A 21,704-nucleotide genomic window follows, 5' to 3' on the forward strand; every position below is an offset into this window, starting at 1 on the left:
AAGATTAACCCTGACTTGATATGATGGATGGATGTAGATGGGTAAGGACAAGTTTTTAAAGAATTAAAACCTGTAAAGATTATTGCCCTCTGCCGGATATGTCAACCTATGTACTGAGTTAGCTTTTGTGGTCATCTTTACACCACTTAGAGACACCCGGGAAGAGGGACTCTCAATTGATGAACTGCCTTGATCGGATTGGCTGTGGCGCATAATGTGGGACATTGTCTTATGGGACTGTTAATTGATGTATGAATCCCAGCCCACTCCAGGCAGTGTTATTCCTAGGCCAGTGGTCCTGGACTATGTAAGAAAACCAGCTGAGCATAAGTCAGTGAGAAAGAGAGTAAACCACATTATTCCTCCATAGTTTCTACTTCAGTCTCTGCCTCAGTTTTCCTCAATAATGGACTGTAACCTAGAAATATAAACTTAAATAAACCTTTTCTTTCCAGAGTTGATTTTTCGGTCATGATATTTATCACAGCAACAGAATAAAACTACGATACCTTCCAACGTTTCAGACATGTTCTTTGGGAAATCTGACCCACTAAGCCAAAATTTAAAAGTCTTTCCTATTGTTTTTTTTTTTTTTTTTTTTTTTTTTTTGGTTTTTCAAGACAGGGTTTCTCTGTGGCTTTGGAGCCTGTCCTGGAACTAGCTCTGTAGACCAGGCTGGTCTCGAACTCACAGAGATCCGCCTGCCTCTGCCTCCCGAGTGCTGGGATTAAAGGCGTGCGCCACCATCGCCCGGCTCTTTCCTATTGTTTTGACACCATAAATTTAAGTTCAAATTTTTTCATCCAGGGCTGTGTGTTATCATGTATATTAAGTTATATCATTTGAGTACAAAAAAAAGGAACAGAGTAGCCTCAATATCCCCAGTAATCACCAAGGCAAGGGCTTAAATCACAGCAGGAGAAAACAGAAGCAACACATGAAAAAGAATGTTTCAGTAAGCTGTAATCAAATCAATGAATGGGCAGATAAATGGACAATAGGTGGAAGATGGATGGATGGATGGATGGATGGATGGATGATGGATGGATGGATGGATGGATGGATGATGGATGGATGATGGATGGATGGATGATGGATGGATGGATGATGGATGGATGGATGATGGATGGATGGATGATGGATGGATGGATGGATGGATGGATGGATGGATGAAAGATGATGGTTGGGTGGGTGGATGGATGGATGGATGGATGGATGATGGATGGATGGATGGATGATGGATGGATGGATGGATGGATGAAAGATGATGGTTGGGTGGATGGATGGATGGATGGATGGATGGATGGATAATGGTGGATGATAGATAGATGAATGAGGGTAGATGGATAGATGGATATAGATGGATCAATGGTGGAAGAATGGTGGAAAGATGGTGGACAGGTGGGTAGATAAACGAATGATGGATAGAAGATGTAGTAATGTAGGGAATAGAGAATCATAGCTCAGACCTACATTCCATTCCATTATAAAACTCTAGTTGAATATGCCTCCGTACCTTTTCATATTCTTCTAAAATCCCTTTCTTCTTGATATTCCGCTTAGCTAGATAGATGGCTGGAAAAGAAAGCAATGGTATTTCCCATCATTCTCATATTCCAAAACCCCCAGGTAGTCGAAACAGATGTTCAGCCAACTAGATTTCTTCCCCTTTCCCCATCCCAGCCTGCAGGGATACTTCCAAAACAGATGTGAACTGACATAAAGGTCACGATGACAGCTAGACAAATGTCACCCAAATGTAGCATGCAAATAAGCAGTGTGTTAGGCAAGGGCAGAGGCATACAAGTAGTGAAGTATTTACCATAGTCTGTGTCTTCAGCTGGCCATTGCTGAGTGGGCCAGAAATATGGTGTCTACGAAAGAAAGCAGAAAACCATGGTTACCCACAGGGTTGGGACCTCATGGACCCTCAGCCCTAGAACGAGAAAGATAGCACTACCTTAGCCCGCTGTACCATTTCTAAATCCCGGATCTGTGAGAACATAAGGCCAACTGGTCTACCCCACATTAGCATTTAAGATCAAGGTCAAAGCTCACCTGAAACCGGTAGAGACTGCTGTCGGGCTTGAGGATAAGATTCTTGGGATCTTGCAAGGGATAGATGTAGCCGTACTTGACAATAAAGTTGCCCAAGTTCTGTGCCTCTGTGGAGAAGGGGTTTCCAGATAAAAGTTAGGAGTGGGGCCAAAACTCGAATCTCATGGCTCAGCCCGCCCCCCCCTCCCCAAACTCCAAGAGAGTACCCTATCCTTATAACACAAGACCTGAAGACTGGGAAAGAGGTTCTTTTTCAAGGATTATTTGATTTTTATGTGCATGTATATATATATATACATGCAGTACATGAGTGTGTGAGCAGGAACATGTACATTCATGTAAGTCAGAAGCCAACATCAGGTCCCTTCCTCTACTGCTCTCCACCTTACTGTTTTCAGACAGGGCCTCTCACAGAACCCAGTGTTCATCATTTCAGATAGAGCAGTGGCCAGTGAACCCACAGGGCCTCTCCTGCCCCACTTCCAGCTCCCAGGGCGGGGTTTACAGACTTGGGCTGCTTTTTGCATGAGTGCTGGGAGCTTTAATTCATCAGATCCTCATGCTTGTACACCAAGCATTTTACCAATTGAGTCAGCCCAGCCCTTGCCTTTGCTTTTGACTCTAGTTTTTTTTTTTTTTTTTTTTATTCCTGAAGGCCCTGTCTCTCCGATTGAGATGCAAATTTCTTAATGTCTCCTGCAAAGCCTCCTCTGTTGTGGAATATTATTTTAAGATGTGTTACATTTGTTTATGCTATGCAATATTAGCCTAATGATGTGATGTATTCTTTTATGTTGCATTTGTTCAACGCTGTAAAGCTGTGTTACTTTGCCTGTCTAAAACACCTGATTGGCTTGATGAAGAGCAAATAGTTAATAGTGAGGCAGGAGTGGAGCTGCCAGGCAGAGAGAATAAATAGAAGGAGAAATCTAGGCTCAAGGAAGAGAGAAGAGGGAGGAGCGAGAAAAAGGAGGAGAGGAGGATGCCAGGGGCAAGCCACCCAGACACACAGCCAGTCATGAGTAAGAAAGAAAGGAATATATACAGAATAAAAAAAGGTAAAAAGCCCAGAGGCAAATGCAGTTAAAGAGAAACAGGATAATTTAAGCTAGAAAAGATGGCTAGAAACAAGCCAAGCTAAGGCCGGGCATTCATAAGTAAAAATAAATTTCCATGTATTTATTTGGGAGTTGGGTCCACTCCTTTTTGGTTTCCCCTCTAGTACTGCATGCACAGCAATCAGTAATTGCATAGGCCAAGGCCTCACCCAGGTTAGAGATCCAAAGGCGCTGGATGATCCACTGTAGAACATCACCTCCTGCAAAACAGAGACGTAATTGATCTATGCCAAGACCTCTCAGCATATGTAGCCCAGGACCACAACACTCTCCTCCACGCTGTGCCTCCTCACTGCTTGGTGGTGATCCTATCCCTGAGAGACCCCACAATTCAGATCCCCTGTGACCTGATTCAGATCTGCAGCTTAACCTCCACTATACATGGTCTTTTATTCATTCATTTGCTTGTTTTTATTATGAGGCAGTCTTACTAAGTTGCCCAGGCTGAGAGTTAAATCGCTCGATTTAGTCAATGTCCTCTTGAATTCCTAATTCTTGTTTCTATCTCCTGCTCAGTCTTTACCTCATTCCCTATCTTTATCTTTTTACCACAAAATCATTTAAAGACCACCACTCATCAATTAAACAGTAAACAGACTGAGTCTTCCTACTTGAGAAGAAAAAGTAGGTCCAAGGTCAGCTAGGGTTCTGAATGGAGTTTGCACACACAAGAGTGAACCAGAACCTGGGGATGGAATTGAAGAAAGGTTGAGAGCAGTGATGGTCCTCCTACATCCAAGTTTCTAGGTATAACACTTAGGAGCCAGAGAATTCTAAATTCAGACCTTAAAGTTTGTGCAAAGGTACTTTTATGCCAGTGGAGGAGGGACCTATTTTAGTAACGTTTTGTAGGTTGATACGAAACTTTGGAAAGTAGAATGTGGGCTCCCTTTGTGCTCTTTCCTCGGGCCCTGCACGTCTCAGGTTATGGAGGGGCACTGCACAGAGCTAAGACTGTGTAAAACAAAAGGCAGGAGAGAAAGAGGCAGGTAGAAATGAGTCAAGAGAGACGATGGACCCATTTACACATCCCTGAGCATTTAGGTTTATCTAAGGATGGAGACAAAAATACGTTTAGAGAAGTCTGGAGCAACTGTAGAACCTGTGGGAGTTCTGAGCTCATTTCTCAGCCCGAGGCCTCTAGTCTCACTACCAGATACTCTTGTACAAGAACGTGGCAACTCCAAAGAAAAACAAGGTGCCCAGAACCAACTCCCCCCAAATCAGACACTACCTGGTAAATGCCAATGGCCACATTCTCCACATCCTCAGCCTGATTCCCAAAAGTTAAGAATCTGGTCCCTACCTGCATAGGTACTGACCTATGTATGCCAAAGGTCAGAGACTCAAGGTCCTGTCATTGGCATCTTTGCGGCTAGCCGTCATAAATGATACTTCCCTCTTCAGAGGTAAGGAAAGGACATTTCTTTTATAGCCTTCCAAAGAGGTCCATTATGACCTACTTGTCTGGACCTAACTATCTGACACAGCTAGCTGTGGTTAAGTATGAACAACCTGCACCTCTTCCTTATATATTCTGTAGGCTGCGATGGATAACCAACCATTTTCTGTCGGTACCCACACGCCACCACTGCTGCTTCCAATGTCTTCACCTCCTGTGACTCTCAGCTTTGACTCACCCCCAGTTGGCAGTTCCCAAGCAAGACGCTTCATCATCTAAAATCCTAGGCCTCTGTGTATCAACCAACATTCCTCTCCATTCCTCTCTTTAAAGGCATGCAGCTTGCAAGTCTGCCTCAGGCAGCCATCAGGCTGGTTAGCACTCTCCACTAAGGAGCCCAGGGCTTTCTCATCCATTTAACTGCTTCCTGAAATAGACCAAACGAATTTACGGCGCCACTAGCATCTGCACCTCGGGGACTGTGCTGGCAGCCCCGCAGGCTGGCTGTGCAGACTCCACAGCCAACCGTTCCCAGAAGCCCTGCTTCCTGCAGTGAAAGAACCTGGATGCACATTTGCCATCACTGGCTCTGCCTTGGCAGGGAGGGGGCTCCTCCCTCGTGATCTGTTTCTTTTTTTTTTTTTCCTCGTGATCTGTTTCTACAGAAGGTAGAACTCAGGAGAAGATAGGGCAGATGGGTAGCCTCACCCAAATCTAGAAACCACGTATAACCCGTGTCCACAGAAAGAAAGCACACACACACACACACACACACACACTGACAGAGGATAAGATGGAGGCAAGTCTCAAAGCCAGACTCAAATTCAAGGTCCCTCATGAATGGGCTCAGTGCTTTGGGACTCAGTTCTTAGCCTCTTCCTTGTTTCAATACTGGGAATTGAATCCAGGACCTCCTCCATGTTAGGCAAGAGCTGTACCACTGAGCCACAGCTACAGCCTTCTAGGACTTCTTTATATATCTATAGCCCCTTCTATCAAACAGGGGTTGTCATACCCACCCCTAACTTTATCCTGGTTGTTGGCAGACACGGAGGAGGAAACTGCCAACTTTCCCAAGCTGTGAATCAGCGGCCACATGCTGGGCCCTTGAGCACCAGGGTTTCTTTCATCCCTGCACCTTGTCTCAGACAGGGCTTTCTATAGCCACTCTAAAGTGGGAAAGGCAGAGAAGGGCTAGGAAAGGTGTATTTGAGGGATTAAGCCCCAGGCGTCCCACTCACGTCTAGGGCTCTCTGCAAAGCGAACTCAGAACTAATCCACATCCTCAGTGAGCTTCTGTTAGACATCCTTACACAGACAACCACGCCAAGCACTGGGGTTACCAACCAGCAAGCCAAGAACTTCCCACTGAAGGGTCCTCTAGTCCAAAATTAGCAAATTCAAGGCAAAAATGACCGACAGTCACCGGGATGCCTTCAAGGATAGCTGCCTCTTAAAACAATGCGAAGAACAGATATACCCAACAAAATCCTACCCCAAGGTCTCCACCCTTTAGATGCCCAGGGCCACTCTAGTCCCACTCTCCCACGTGCCCCTGAACTACTCCAAAGCACTTCAATCAATTCCTATTTTGCCCCAACAAGCCACAGTGGGTCTTTGGTTACTTGCGTGGGAGAAACCCTTGACGGTACATTGCCCCCATCCTGGGTTTCTCGCTGTAACGCATGAATGGCGACCTCTGCCTGAGAGATGGCTTAGATGTGATTGAGCTTGTGCTGCCCTTGGGTCCTGCAGGCAGCAGATGCCTGATGAGTAGTGAGATCACCTGCCAGTGCTCTGTCCCTCCCCATGTCTCACAGCACCCGTGAGGTAGGACAGGTATAACCACCCTGGTGGGTTTTTTGCTTTGTTTGTTTTGCTTTTAACCAGGGACACATTCAAAGCCATCAGAATATCTCTACAGCTGTGTATTATATGAAGAATACACAGTAAAGGTGTTGGGGACCACTCAGTTGTTGAAGTGTTTCACACACAAACATGGGGACCCGAGTTTGATTTGCAACACCCATTTTGGGGTGGTTGTTTGTTTTGTTTTGTTTTTAGAGCCAAGTGTGATAACAAGAAGGCTGGGGAGACAGACAGGCAAGTTCAAGTCCAGTTAGGGTCCCTGTCTCAAAATACAAGGTGGATGACCCTTGATCCTTTTCATGTATGTGCAGAGAGAGAAGGGAAGGGAAGGAGAGAGAGAGAGACAAAGAGGAAGAAGGAGGAGGAGGAGGAGGAGAGAGAGAGAGAGTGAGAGAGAGAGAGAGAGAGAGAGAGAGAGAGAGAGAGAGAGAGAGAGAGAGAGAGAGAGATACACGCTCAGACCATGGGTAGGGTCAAGAGTGCTGATCCACAAATCCCTGGCTCAGAGACACAGTTGACTTCTGCAGGCACCAGGCCCTGCCATGACGTCTTCTCTAATACAAACCCTAATCATAGGACATAGGCAACAGACCAAGCAAAATGCATTCTCACGCTCAAACCCAGCACCCCCAACACACTACTCTCCCCAAGTGATGCTCTGGAGTGCCCTTAAAACTCCTGCAAGGAGGAACTAGGGGCTCCATCCCCATGGGAAAGCTCCGAAGGGTCTGGAGTAAATTAGAAGAAAGACAAAAGCCTTGGTTTCCCAGCCAAACAGTAGTAAACATTTTAGTTTTGTAAATCTAATGCGGTCTGAACACAGCCATATATCCCACCTTTGCAGCTGGAACAACAACACAGCTGTTAATGACACATAACAGAAGTGAAGCCTTACTTAGAAACACGGGCTGTGGGCAGTTTGGCAGGTGTCTTAGTTAGGTTTCTATTGCAGTTATAAAACACCTTAACCAAAAGCAGCTTCGGAAGAAAAGGGTTTGTTTGGTTTATATATCTCAGGTCATAGTCCACTAAGCAAAGCCAAGACAGGAACCTGGAGGCAGGAACTGAAGCAGAAACCATGGAGAAGAGCTCCTTACTGGCTTGCTCCTTATGGCTTGCTCAGCTTGCTTTTTATACAGCTCAGGACCTAGGGGTGGCCTGTCCCCTCTCCACGGGCCAGGCATGCCCACATCAATCACTTAACAAGAAAACGCCCTATAGCCTTGCCTACAGGCAATCTACCTGAGTCTCCTCTTTCTAGATAACTCTAGTTTAAGCCAAATTGACAAAAACAAGCAAACAAACAAGCAAACAAAAACATAATAAACCAACCAGGACATCGTGTGGGCTCAAGGTTGCCAATTCCCTTGTGGGTTTTGTTTCAAATCATGACCTAAGCCACAAAACCACATCACCTGTCATGGCGTGAGGGACGCTGGTGACCAAGACCCTCTGGTTCTGCATTCTGACTCCTGTCTCTGGGTTCTGCATGTCCTTCACCAGTGCTTCAATCTGCAAGACAGAACAGGAAGAGCCTGGTGAATAGAAAAGTCATCCCAGAAGCTTCCCACAGTGCAAGCAGGATCCGAAGATGCAAAGGGAACCCAGGGGCTTCCAACCTGGCCCAGGAGCCAAATGGACACTGAGCAGCTATGGTACAACAGGAACCACAAGTGAGTTCTGTAAACACCTCCCTAGCTGGAAGGCCTCAATGGGATGAATTCTGGCACAGGAAATGTACAAAGGCTCAAGATCACACTGCCCTCAAAAAGAAAGATTCTGGTAGACAGAAAGTGAGGGAGGCATGGGTGGGGGGCAATGCCCAGGGACTTTGGGAGACAAAGAACTGAGGGAGAGGAGGTGCTGTTTGAAGTGGGAATGGCAGGCAGAGGTCGGGTCATAATGGGCTTTACACGCCATTCCTGAGTTAGGTTTTGGTCCAGCAGCTGTTTCTGGGGAGCCTTTTGGAAATGTGCCCATAATAAAGACAAGAACATGGAGGCAGAAAGAGGTTTCTCCAAGGTAGAAAAAGACGAGGTGGTCCATGGTCTATTCAGAGTTACTGCAACCGTCCAGGAAAGATTTCGTGAGGCTCCTTCCCTTGTCACCACACCCTCAAGTCATCCCAGCATGAGAGCTGATGAATGGCGGATTCCACTAGAACGTTTTCTAGGGTCCGTTTCTCACATTTCCCTCTAATATTTTGGGAGGTCTACTCTCGCCATCCTACTCAACGTTACAACTTTACACCCTCAGATCTCCTGGTCCCCAGTTGCTTTTTCTATAGCATTCAACTTCTAACACACAAGGCAATTGGCTTCCGTACAGTGTTTACATGCTGTCTCCCTTTGCACCTGGAAATTCAGTTCTTGGAGGCTGGTCTTTTTCTGCCGAAGTCTCCTGCTGCATTCCGAATCCTGGGAGGAGTGTCTTACATGGAGGTCATGCTAAACGCATCAGATACATAAATTAATAAGCAAAGGAAAGCAGTGTGGGGATGGTGGTTAGGAGACAGGGCTCTGAACACTCCGGTAAAGTGAGAAATGGCTGTACTCGTAAGAGATCGGGGAGCTGAGTGAGAGATGCAGACATGATGCCAAGGTTTGTGACCTAGCTGACCCATGTAGGTAAGTTACCAGAAAAGAAAAATCCCAAAGAAAGTTTAGGAATGTATCTCTGTGTTAGAGCCCGGCCTAACACTATGAAGGTCCAGGGTTCAGCCCCCAGTGACTTGAGGGGAAGTAGAGGAAGGAAGGGTGAGGAGAGGAGAGGTTAAGAGGAGAGATAGGGAAGAGGGAAAGACAGAAGCAGGCACATCATTCCTGCTCTGGCACTCTTGGAAAGCGCTGCTGAGAGCCACACTATCTGGAGAGGACTGCCCTGAGTACAGAAAAAGCAAGAGTCAGGAGACAGATTAAAAAGCAATGAATGCCGGGCAGTGGTGGTGCACGCCTTTAATCCCAGCACCTGGGAGGCAGAGGCAGGCGGATCTCTGTGAGTTCGAGACCAGCCTGGTCTACAAGAGCTAGTTCCAGGACAGGCTCCAAAACCACAGAGAAACCCTGTCTCGAAAAACCAAAAAAAAAAAAAAAAAGGAGATACAATGAAGACCGTGTCCGAAAGATCGTATGCCACGCTCCCAGAGCGAATCTTAAAAGACAGGAAGAAGGTGAGCAGGAGGAAGATCATATGGTAGATACAGGTATCCCAGCTAAAGAGCAACTGGAGCCACAAGCTCAGGAAGGGAACCAACTCATGAGAATAAAGAACCCCCTCAGCCTTTCCCTGGTCCACAGCTCGATCCTGAGGCCTGGGAGCTGCTCACACCTGGACCAGCCTGCACACATCCTTGCTAACGCCCAAAGCAAGCTGCTCTCCAGTTCACTTGCTTCTTCTCAATTTAACAAACTTGATTCTATTATTATTGCCTTCCTGTGACTTAACCCAAGGAGATCTCCTCCAACACTGTGCAGCCACTATGATAAACAGGACTTTTTGCAGCTTGAAGGTGCTTGTGGTCAGAAGCTAAATGAACCCCAACAAGTTCTTGCTCCCCCCACTACCCTGGGATTCCTTTCTCTCTTAACTGAAGAACTTGGGACAGCCCATTTAAGAGTATGGGAGTCCTTTCTCTTCTCTAAAATGAGACTACGGCAATTTGTGCCTCCATGATGCATATGGTTTGATAACAGTATGGTATCTAATGACGCAACTGTGTTAGAGTGATCTATAGAAACATGTATGTGCATATGCACATGGTCTATAAAAAGAAAGACATATAGGGTGAATATCCCTTATCCAAATGCTTGATACCAGAAGCACTTTGAATTTCAGATCTGGGATATTTCCATATACACAGCACATCTCAGAGATGGAACCCTGTTATGTCTAAACATAAAATTCATTTTTATTGCATGTACTGTTTCTGACGTGACCATAGGAATTTTTTATATTATTTTTTCACATGAACTGTTTTTTGTGGTTATTTTTTTTTTTTTGGTTGTTATTTTGTTTTGTTGTTAGAAGTGGTGGTGATGGTATTTGCTTTTTGTTTTGTTCTGTTTGTTTGGTTTGGTTTTGGATTTTTTTTTTTTTTGGTGTGAACTTTTTTGATTGTAGCACCACACTATACTCAAAAAGCTCCTAATTCTGGAGTGTTTGGTTTCATATTTCTAGTGTTTGGTTTGGTTTTGATTAGGGGTGCTGGGAGCATGAGCTGCCGTGCTTATATTCATTTATATTAGTAGCATGCATGCAATTAATGCATCTTTGGAACTTAGCAACAGGTCTGTGCTTAGATAACCCAGGGACAAAAATCCAACTTTGTAGTCAAAGGTCAGACATTTGTTTCCTGGCCACCCAGACCTGAAATAATCACACAGAAACTATATTATTACTCATATTTGGCCAATCACTTAAACATATTGCTAGCTAGCTCTTGTATCTTAAACTAACCCATTTCTATTAATCTGCATATCACCTACCTGTAAGGTTCCATTTGTCCAGTTGTCTCCTGCAACGGCTACCTGGCCTCTCATTGACTCCACCTACTCTCTTCTCCTCTATCTGCTTGGAACTCCTGCCTTGCCCTACTCTGTGCTGCAATAGGCCCAAAGCAGCTTCTTTTTTAACCAATGGTATTAACAGCAAATGAAGAGGAATCCCACATCACAACTCCACCACTGAAACAAATTCAGATATTTATTGAGCTCTGGCAGGGTACAAAAAAGTGAAAGCTATACTCTTAGACAGCAGAGATACACCACGAGTCCTCAGAGAGTGACAGAAACAGTTACACGAAAATGAGTTTACTAGCACCAAAGCAAAAAATCTGGATGCTGCAAGAGCCCAGCTCAAAGCTCTGCTCCAGTCTAAAAGTGAGAAGTCTTAAGTAATTGCTAAATCTGGGGGTCAGTGGTAGAGCACACATTCATCCTAAGTTTGACACCCAGAATCCAAAACAAACACATGCAAAGCTGAAGTCGAACATTTTCTTGATTTATTTGACTCTTCATAAACTAAAGCCTACCATCTATATCATCATGGGGATACCGCAAAGATTCAATGTGGTTACGCATTGAAAGCCTTAGGATACACTGTAGTATTTACGAGATCAAAATTACACACTGAATTACAACCCAAAAAAATAAGGACAATGCTGGTGGTTTAAGAACTGGGAGAGGAAGGGGGCTACCAAAACTCTGCGAGGAGGGGGGGCGGAATTGCCCTTAGTCGTGAAGACCAGGCTGCACTCCAACAGGCTGATGGTAATGAAGAACACTGAGCCTCCGCACGACGACATGAGGAGGCTGACGCTTGTACTCTGGTGATCACAATGCTGCTTCAGACAGTGGTATAGGCATTGCTCAACAAAACTAAAAATCGACTTTAAGGACCTCTGTGATCCAGCCATTCCACCCCCAGATAATCATGTAAAGGAAATGAAATCAGGGTCTTGAGAGGAAATCTGCACCCCACCCCCAAGTTCACCCCTTCATTATTCACAATGGCCAAGATGAAGAAAGAATGTAGGTAGCTATCAATAAGTTAAAAGATAAGTAATATGTGATGTACCCTTGCCAGAAGACAAGGCTGCAATAGTTAAGGATTCGGGTGAGCAGTGGACATTAATTCATCTTGGTAAATGAAAGAAGTCAGACACAAAAGTAGACAGGGCACTCATACGAAGAACCGTTTACAGGCAAAGGCAGCCTATAGACTGCTGGATGCCAGGCACTAAGAGAAGAAATGGGATTTGCTAATTGATGGCTATAAAATTTCAGCTAAGAAGAGGAAGTCCTAGAAACATGCTGTACAATATTGGGGTCATTTGTTGTTAACACTGCACTGCGCACACAAAAATTTAAGCCAGGTCTCATGTAAAGTCTTACCACAATAAAATAAAATTAAAAATAAAATAAAGAGAGACTAACCCAGCCGCCGCGGAGGTTAGAGATCATCCAGGGAAGCCCTGAACTGCAAAGTTCTCCCCGCTACCACCCCCTCAGCTACCTTGCTCTGAAGCTGGAGGGCCCCCACCTTCTCAAGAGCGTGGGCCTATGACCTCATTCAACACTGAGGGGTAGCGGGTGCTTTTCATCTTTATTGCAAAATTAGAATTTGCAGATAAACAACCATCTCAAGACACAGGCTGGGATCAGGGGTGCAGCCAAGGCCAAAGTTCAACCTGAAGGCGAGAGCCAGCAGCATCAGGGTCTGTCCCTGTACTACACATTTCTGTCTGCAAAGACATTTGCCAAGCTCACAGTACCATCAGGAACAGAAATTGCATTCCAGGGACTGGGTAGATGGCTCAGCCTATAAAGTGCTAACCCACAAAACCACGAGGACCCAAGTTCAATCCCCAGAACCACCATCCATGTAAAACTCTGGGCATGTAATTGCAGAGCTGGGAAGTCAGATTCCCCAGCCTATCCTAACGTGTGAACCCCAAATCCTAGTGAGAGACCCTGTCTCAAAAGCAAGGTGAATGGGTCCTGAGGAACAATACCCAAGGCTGACTTCCAGTCTCTACACACGCACATACAAACGCATCTGCACACGCATACACACAAACACATATGCACATGCACAAACACACACACACGCACCTACATATCAGATCCACCCAGAGCTTCAGTATTTGGCCTTCAGTGAGGTAAGGCCTTAGCAAAGTCTCAGGCCAGAGGGGTCAAGTAGCAGAGACGAAGAGAATCAGAGGCCCCAGTAGAGATTGTGGATGGGGCTGGGACATAGCTGCAGCCAGCGGAGCTGGTCAGGGGACCAAGGAAAACATATGAATAGAAAGGTGTAGAAACGTGGGAGGGGATCATAACATGTGATGCAATATCTTATTAGTGTAACTTCCCAGGGTTCTGAGCTGTGCGTCTCAGAAACTCAGAGTTCTCTTCAGTTTTCTGAAGTCAAAGCCCAAGACTTTTTTCTCTCATGTTAGCTGCAAAACTGAAAGGCCAGATTCACTTAAAGTGTGTGTGTGTGTGTGTATACACTTGTATGCATGCGTGCATGCACACATGTATGTTTATGTGTGTAGGTGTATACGTTATGAGGCTAAAGGACAACCTTGGTCGTTGCCTCTCAGACACACCGACCTTGTCTTTGAGGTCCTCTCCCTCACCAATCATGTTGAGCTGAGTCCCGGGGATCTACCTGTCAATGCCTCCCCTTACAAATTACAACTGTGTGTCTCCACACCTGGATTTTTTTTTTTTTAAGGTGGGTTTTGGGTATGGAACTCTGGTCCTCACGCTTGCAAACCAAGCATTTCACTGACTGAGTTATCGTCCCCACCCTCAAAATCATTTTGTTAAATGAAACAAAGGTGTTTGATGCAAACGTGGGCCCACAAGGTGGAGAAGAGACCAGATCCCACCTTAGACGCTAGAAACCGAGGGCCGGGCGGTGGTGGCGCACGCCTTTAATCCCAGCACTTGGGAGGCAGAGGCAGGCGGATCTCTGTGAGTTCGAGACCAGCCTGGTCTACACCAGCTAGTTCCAGGACAGGCTCCAAAACCACAGAGAAACCCTGTCTCGAAAAACCAAAAAAAAAAAAAAAAAAAAAGTTAGAAACCGAGTGTAGCCGGCAGTCTTTGCATTAAAAAAAAAAAACCTAGTTATTAAGAAATTGAAAATAACCTTCAGAGGAGGAATAATGAGAGCTATTTTAAAAGCCACAATGAGGGAGTCAGATTTCTTTCTAGCAGGTGTGACACTTTTCACAAAAAGGAGAAGCCCGTGGGAGGGGGCTCATCACACTCGCCTCAGGGAACATTGTGAGGAAGTCAGCACACTGGGATTCCGATCAATTTTTCTCACTTTCCCCCTCAGAAATCCCTCTGAGGGGTCTCCCCCATCACTTAAAACTGACAGAGTTTTTCGGCTGGTGGTGCCAACTCCGAGAGACTGTTACAGGTTGAAGACTATTCCCCAAATTCATATGTGGAAGTCTTCAGCCTCACCATCTCTGAATATAGTTTATTTGAGAAGTGGGGTCTTTTAAAGAGATGGTAAGGGCCGGGTGTGGGAGGACACGTATGCAGTTCCACCCAGTGCTCGACAGGTAGAGGCAGGAGGATCAAGCAGCTGGAGTCAGCCTACATTACACAGCAAGACCCTGTATTAAAAAACCAAGGGCTGGGTCTGGCAAAATGGCTCAGTGGGTAGAGGTGCTTGCAGTCAAGTCTTACAACCCAAGTTCAGTTCCTGGGAGCCATATGCTGTGAGGAGGGAACTCTCTCCCAAAAGTTGTCCTTCTGCTTCTACATGTGTGTGGAGCGATGGCGCACCTCCACAAATAAACTAAAAAATGTAAATAAAAATAATATTTTTAATGGAAAGAACAAACCAAGGACTGGTGGAAGAGCATGACCTAGCTTTCATAAAACCTTGGATTCAGCCCCAATGACCACCACACAAGCGCACAAACACACACACACACACACACAGAGAGAGAGAGAGAGAGAGAGAGAGAGAGAGAGAGAGAGAGAGACCAAATGAGGTCATATGCATAGCTTCTGCTCCAAGATAATTGGTGTCCTTATGAGAAGAGGATTATGCCCTAGCTGAGAAGATGGTACGAGGACAGAGAACAGCTATCTACAAATCAAGAGGAGGGACGTCAGAGGAACCCATCCCTGCCGTGGCTGAGCTCAGATTTCTAATCTCAAGGACTATGAGAAATCGTTTTTCTGTTATTTAAACCACTCAGCCTGCATGGGGCTTCCGCTGTACAATTTCATGCTGCCCGACGTCTCTCTAGACCCTGCTCCCCGGAAGATCAGCTTCCAGTGCCTCTCAAGATAAAGAAACATCAGCCTGGTCTCGTTCCCAGGCAACACAGAAACACCATAAAACCAGGCCACTACTGGGCCCCTGAATGACCCTGAGTTGGCCTCCGAGATGCACATGTCTCAGGCTGAAACTTGGCTGCGGGTGAGCCAGGGACCCACGGCATCATAAAGGGATCCGAAACGATGGCTTTGATTGCTCTGACATCCCACCTACAACACCCACGCTGCTCCTCAAATTAAGGAGCTGTCACTCACAGGGGAAGATCTCAGGGGCAGGAATTTTCCTTTGCACTGGAGAATGCTCCCAAGGGGGCAGTCATAATCAGTTCTTTCCTTTATTGAGATGGGGAAAGTGACCCAAAACCACAGGGTTGTTTTTCTAACCGAGGAGCATGTGACCTTGCAAATAAGCCATGCACAGCTCAACTCAGGAGATTAAAGACATATACCAGCACCCTGTGCCTGGCCACTACATGGTGGTCTTGACCCAAAATCTGCTCTCTCCACCTTCCTCTTAGATCAGCAAGGCACTGCAGGCAACCCCAGCTAAAGACAGCAGTGGCCAGCTTTTATTGATTCTGCTTTTGTGTCTTGCACATCTCGTGCACTAAATCCTGCCCCACTAGAAAGTCCTCCACCCCACTCTGGACTATGGTCTCCGCCTTAGCTGGTCCAGAGTCTTCAGGGTGTTCTCCAGATTACCCTCCTAAGTGATGAGCTTAGGTACCCACTCATGTCCATACTGGTCCTTAAACTAAGAGTGCCCCATGGGCATTTTGAGGGGGATCATTATTTGTTGGTGATGTGTTCAGCGCATGATAGAGTACTAATTAGTACTCCATGCTAGTAAGATCCCAAATTGGGTACCCACAATATATCTGAATCCTGCCCAGTGTCCCCCAGGGGCCACTATTTCAAATGTATGTTCAATCCTCCTAAAAAGCTCTTTTAGAAAGACTAATACTTGGGCTGGGGATGGATCTTAGTTGGTAGGGTGCCTGGGTAAAACCCTGGGTTTGACTCCCAGCAGCACATGAGCTGGGTATGGTGACACACATCCATAATACCAGCACTTGGGAGATGGAGGTAGGAGGATCAGAAGTCTGAGGTCATTCCCTACTGCTTAGGGATTCTTAGGCTAGTCTGGGATGCATCAGCCCCTGGCTTGGTGTCAGCATTTCCTGAGATGCAGCCAGTATCAAGACACACTCAAGCTCTCTCATCAGAATCACCCCCGTAGCATGTAAACTAACCCACCGTATTCATCTCTGGTTTTAAAGACATCAAACGGCATCTCATTAAACACAGGAAGCATTAGATCTTCACCATGTCACGTGACGCTCCCCAGCTGTGAGCCTTTCTTACCTCCCGCCTTCCCATTCACCCACTGCAACACCCACCCACCCCATGCTCTCTCTGGCCTGGTGATCCGGCCTCAGGAAGTCTTCCACACTGACAGGCTATCCTACCAGCCTAAGATGTTGCTCATCTTCCTCTCTTCCTGGAAAAAACAAAGCATTAATAATTTTCCTAACTTGCTTCCGAGCTTCCTTAGGAAACCTGACTCCCCCCATCCCAGACACAGCTTACTTCTCCCACACCGGTGCATCCTCCAGCAACGTCTGCTACAACCATGCACCACGTGTCTCCTTGTTTATTCAATATGTCTTTCTCACTGGACCCAAAGTTCCTTGGTATCCCTGGCACCTGGCACTCAGTGCTTCATTTTGTATACCAGACACAAAGGATGGCATGAGAGAGTGATACCTTCCTCCTCCTCAGTCTCCTTGATGCCTCTGTTTCTCAGTCCCTGCTAAGCAGAAGGGAGATGCCAGAAGCCACGGAGAAAAGCCAAATCACCTAACAGAGGGCTCCTTGCCATGGCATCAAGGAATCCCCATGACCAGGATGGTGACTATGGCAACACTGAGGAATATGGGCCAGAACCACAGTAAGGGTCGTGGGGCCACAGGGACTCACTGATGCTCTTCAGATCACCACATGCTGTCAGCTAATCCCACAGTAAAGGCCTCGCATGCGGGTCTCCACCTTTCTGTAGTGCCTATCTTTTTGAGCCAAGGTCTCGCACTCACTACGTAGCTGTGATAGCTAGTTTTTATGTCAACTAGACACAAGCTAGTGTCATTTTGGGAAAAGGAATCTTAATAAAGAAAATATGTCAATGGGATTGGCCTGTAGGCCAGTATATAGGGCATTTTCTTTCTTTTTTTTTTTTTTTTTTTTTTTTTTTTTTTTTTTTTTGGTTTTTCAAGACAGGGTTTCTCTGTAGCTTTTTTTGATGCCTGTCCCCGGAACTAGCTCTTGTAGACCAGGCTGGCCTCGAACTCCCAGAGATCCGCCTGCCTCTGCCTCCCGAGTGCTGGGATTAAAGGCGTGCGCCACCACTGCCCAGCTTAGGGCATTTTCTTGATTAAGGGTTAATGTGGGAAGGTCCAGCTCACGGTAGGTAATGCTAGACCTGAGCTGTGGTCCTGATGCGATAAGACATCAGGCTGAGCAAGCCCTGGGAAGCAACCCCATGTGCAGTGCTCTCTATGGCCTCTTCTTCAGTTCTTGCCTCTAGGTTTCTTGCCCTACCTCCCTACGTTGCTTTCGTGTTTTATCACGACGATAGGAACCCTAACTAAGACAGTGGCCAAGGCTGGCTTTGAGCTTCTGATCCTCCTGTCTCCGCCTCCCAAGCGCTGGTAGTCCAAGCACGCACTACCATAACCAGTACGGAGGAGTAAATCCAGGGCTTCATGACACTGAACAAACATGCTACTGACTGAGCCACGTACCCAGGCCAGGCCTCAGCACACCTTGAACAAGACCTGATATCCCAGATGAGTAGCAGCTGGGCTAAAGGGCACTCTCTGTAGACACTGCATTGAGTTTGAGGTGATGGACGACAGAAATCCTTGGACTCACGGGAGGAGAAAAGGTCCCCTGAACAGCATCATTTTCCCTGCCTTTGGGAAGAGCTCCCATTCCAGGGTGCCTGGAGTTATGAGGGGTTATAGAGACCCTTAAATTGACTCGCTTAACTCAGGGGAAATGAAGATAGCTCGTTACTCATCTGGCTCACCCAGTGGTCATCTTAATTACCAATCAGCCATGTCACTTGTCTGGTCCAAATGTTGCCATGGTTCCTCGGTGTAGAAAGGGGATCAAACTGCTTTCGAGGCATCTGAAGAGCGCATCATTGTCCCCTCTGCCTCCTTCTACCTTTCTGTCCCCTCCTGTGCCTTAAAATATGTCTGCTGCAGAAAAACATACCCTCAAACGCACCAGATTCCCTGTGTCTTTGTGCCTCCGCACTTGAGAACACGTTGTTCTCTGTACCTGCTCTCTCGCTCTCTCTCTCTCACTCTGTCTTTCTCTCTTTCTGCATCTCTGTCTCTCTCTGTCTTGCTCTCTCGCTGTCTCTCTCTGTGTCTCTGTCTCTCTCTGTCTTGCTCTCTCGCTGTCTCTCTCTGTGTGTCTCTGTCTCTCTCTCTCTGTTTCTCTCTGTCTCTCTCTTTGTCTCTCTCTCTCTCTACCTGTCTAGACTCTCCCATTTATCCTTCCCTTCTCAGCTTGGTGTCTCTCTAGCACACAGGCCTTCTCACAAGCTCCTCAGCTGTCCTACACCATAGGAAAACTCTGCCCCCTGTATCACACCTGCACAGACAGGCCCACTCCTGTATTGTTTCCAAGTTCCACCTGTGGTTGTATGACTGACAAATCGCCTCACCTTTCTGAGCCTCGGTATCCTTCTCTGTAAGGGGGAGTAGCCACTGTCTGACAAAATAAGTGAGATAATGTGTGGGAAGCTGCAGCCACTTTGGACACAGCACACTTCATAGCACACAGTGAATGGGTGGGGAACGGTACCTGCACCTGGGTCCACATTCTGCTGGTCCGGGCCTTCCTCTAAAAGTCTGATTGTCTAGCTCAGGGGGAAATGGCTGAGGATCTCCTACCACAGGCTCCTGAGGTTCTGTAGGGCTCTGTTCTGTCTGCTGACCTAAGGGGTTCTGTGATCCAACCCAGGACCCAAGTGTACACCAGACAGGATGCAGACAGGATCCTTGCCAGCACGGGGCATGCAGGAAGCAATGTTGTGGGTGAGAAGGACAGAGTCCGTAGACCCAGAGAGGAAAATCGCTCTCGCTGGAATCAGAAGATCCTGCTTCACAGAGGGGTGGGAGTCGGGCAGAGGGGGAAAGGAATGTTCCCATGGATGTCTGGAAGGGTATGGGGTTCCTACAGAAACAAGAGCATCCATGAGCGGCCGCTCTGAGTGCCTGGACTGCTGTGCTCTTACTCTGGGAGGGCAGGAGTGGGAATTGGGTAAGAGGCAGAGCCAGAGAGATAGTGGCCTAGGGACCTTAAGAAGCCAGGCTACAAAGCGGGGTACAGTATCCCATGAGCCCAGGAAGCCAATAGGGAGGACCATGTGAAAGAGGTCACTCAGTTTGGGAGAGAAAAGCAATGTGTATAAAGGACGTCATAGAGGAGTGGGGAGGCAATGAGGTTCACACAGCTGGCTGAGAGCAGAGGCTGTGTGGAAGACCAGGTTTGGGCAGGGGATTAGGGTAGAGGTAAATGGGAGATGAAATAGAGGGGAGGGGGCTGAGATAGAGGTGAGGAAGGTGGAATGGAGGGGAGAAGAAGACAGACTGGAAAGGAGGTGAGGGGACTGGGCGAGGAGGGCTGGGTAGAGATAAGATATGCTGAGACTGGGGGCATGGCGGCGGAGAACAAGACTCCACTCAGAAAGCCGAGGAAAAGGTTGCTTGGGATTCAATGAGAGTGAGTGCTCTGGACAGGTACTCTGAGCCTCCAAGCCAGGTCGTCTTGCATGGGAGGAGAAGACAGTCCTGGGGCACAATCTAAAGGTGATGCTTTACTTTTGAACGGCAGGCTTCTTGTCCTTTTAGGAGCTGGGAGCTGACTGTTTACCTGTCGGAGTGAGACAATATGGCTTTCTGTTCTCGGCATGACCCTCACACCTACCTACCTCTGCTACCTGGCCTCCTGAAGACAACTAGGTATGACGAATGTCCCCACGGTCCCAGGACTGTCCTGCTTTTATCATCTTGTAGATTAGGACAGTTAGTCACCAACTACACTCAGTTGCTAAATCCCAGGGGCTTAAGGCAGGACCCAGCTTGTCACAAAGCATTGGGTTAATTCTGCTCAGTAGGATAATCCTATTTCACACTGCACCATGAAAAGTGGCATGAGCCAGAGGGGGGATAGACAAGTGACCTGGGACCTAAGCCCCTGCATGTCCCTTCCCACACTTTCTAACTCAAAAGCCCAGAACAAAATGAACCACTTTGTCCCCAGACACATCACCCTATAGGTGCGTTCCACCTCCCCCATGTCCATCGTGAACAGACACCCTGTGCTGGCCATTTGCCATCGACAGGAAAAGGTTCAGACTGTACAGAAAATACATCCTCAAAGGGGGGGGGTGTTCTCAAACCCTCAGATCACAACATTTCCCTGGTCTTTTACACACACACACACACACACACACACACACACACACACGGGGAGAGGGGGATCCTGCTGTTCAGTATTGGGAAAAATGCTCGAAATATTCATTTAGTAGCTGATACCTTGTAACAATATCCGCTCTCTCATATCCCCGCGCAGCCTCAAGCACCCTCCTCTGTGAGTAACAGGTTGTTTTCGGCCTCCAGCCGACCATCACGGCTGCATTCAAATTCTCTACTATAAACAGTTTACGCGAAAATCATTATAGTTTTTAAATGCAACCACATATAGCAAAAAAAAAAAAAAAAAAGTCATGTAGTACAATTGAGCAGTGTGAACCCACCTAGAGGGATGCCCTCTGCCCCTGCCCAATCTTCTCATGGACACTCCACAAATTGGGTCCCCGCCCACCTGCCAGGGTCCAGATGGGGACACCCGGGGTACCTTTTGGAGAAAAGCCATCCTCGGCCTGTACTGCTGGCCTTGGTGTCGGATCGTCATTCTGGACCCTGGATGAATTCACGACCACAACACGACTGGGAGCGAAAAGGGAAAACCCCCAAGTTCACAAGCCAGCCTGGGCGTGGACCGCGAGGCGCCGAGAGCTGAGCGCCCAGGGCCCAGGATGCTCGCCGCCCCTCGACTCTGCCCTCGCACCCGCCGACATGCAAAGCAGCTGGAATTCGCGCCAACCAATCAGCGAGCAGCGCCACGCGCTCATTAGCATGCACTGCGCGGGCTCCCACTTGCCACCAGGGGGCGGCGTCCCGCTCCACCTGGACCAAGCATCAGGTAGGAAGGGCCAATTAGGGATGCTGAAACTAGAGCATCTGTCCCAAGGTGTGTGAGCCTGCTAACCCTAAGAGGAGTCTGTACAGAAGTGAGACGAAGCACTCACCAAAAAAAGCACACCGGAAACGGGACTTTCCCGTGCCGGCTCGCAGAAGAGTTGGGCAT

At 47.2% G+C, this 21,704-nt stretch overlaps 1 protein-coding gene across 2 annotated transcripts in view; it reads right to left on the bottom strand.

The window, feature by feature from the left end:
* The window catches only part of Rgs9 (regulator of G protein signaling 9), a 67,757-nt gene extending 46,379 nt beyond the window's left edge, over window positions 1-21,378 (bottom strand). For both annotated transcript variants that reach the window (XM_057774612.1, XM_057774611.1), the window contains exons 1-6: window positions 21,192-21,378; window positions 7,863-7,959; window positions 3,326-3,376; window positions 2,059-2,165; window positions 1,823-1,874; window positions 1,517-1,575 (exon numbers count right to left, since the gene is read on the bottom strand). In XM_057774612.1, coding sequence (XP_057630595.1) covers window positions 1,517-1,575; window positions 1,823-1,874; window positions 2,059-2,165; window positions 3,326-3,376; window positions 7,863-7,959; window positions 21,192-21,248 — 423 coding nt within the window. In that variant the 5' untranslated portion in view covers window positions 21,249-21,378. The remainder of the gene's footprint in view (window positions 1-1,516; window positions 1,576-1,822; window positions 1,875-2,058; window positions 2,166-3,325; window positions 3,377-7,862; window positions 7,960-21,191) is intronic.
* Between the last annotated feature and the right edge of the window lie 326 nt (window positions 21,379-21,704).

This window comes from Chionomys nivalis, chromosome 7, assembly GCF_950005125.1.
Source record: "Chionomys nivalis chromosome 7, mChiNiv1.1, whole genome shotgun sequence".
Lineage (NCBI taxonomy): Eukaryota > Metazoa > Chordata > Mammalia > Rodentia > Cricetidae > Chionomys > Chionomys nivalis.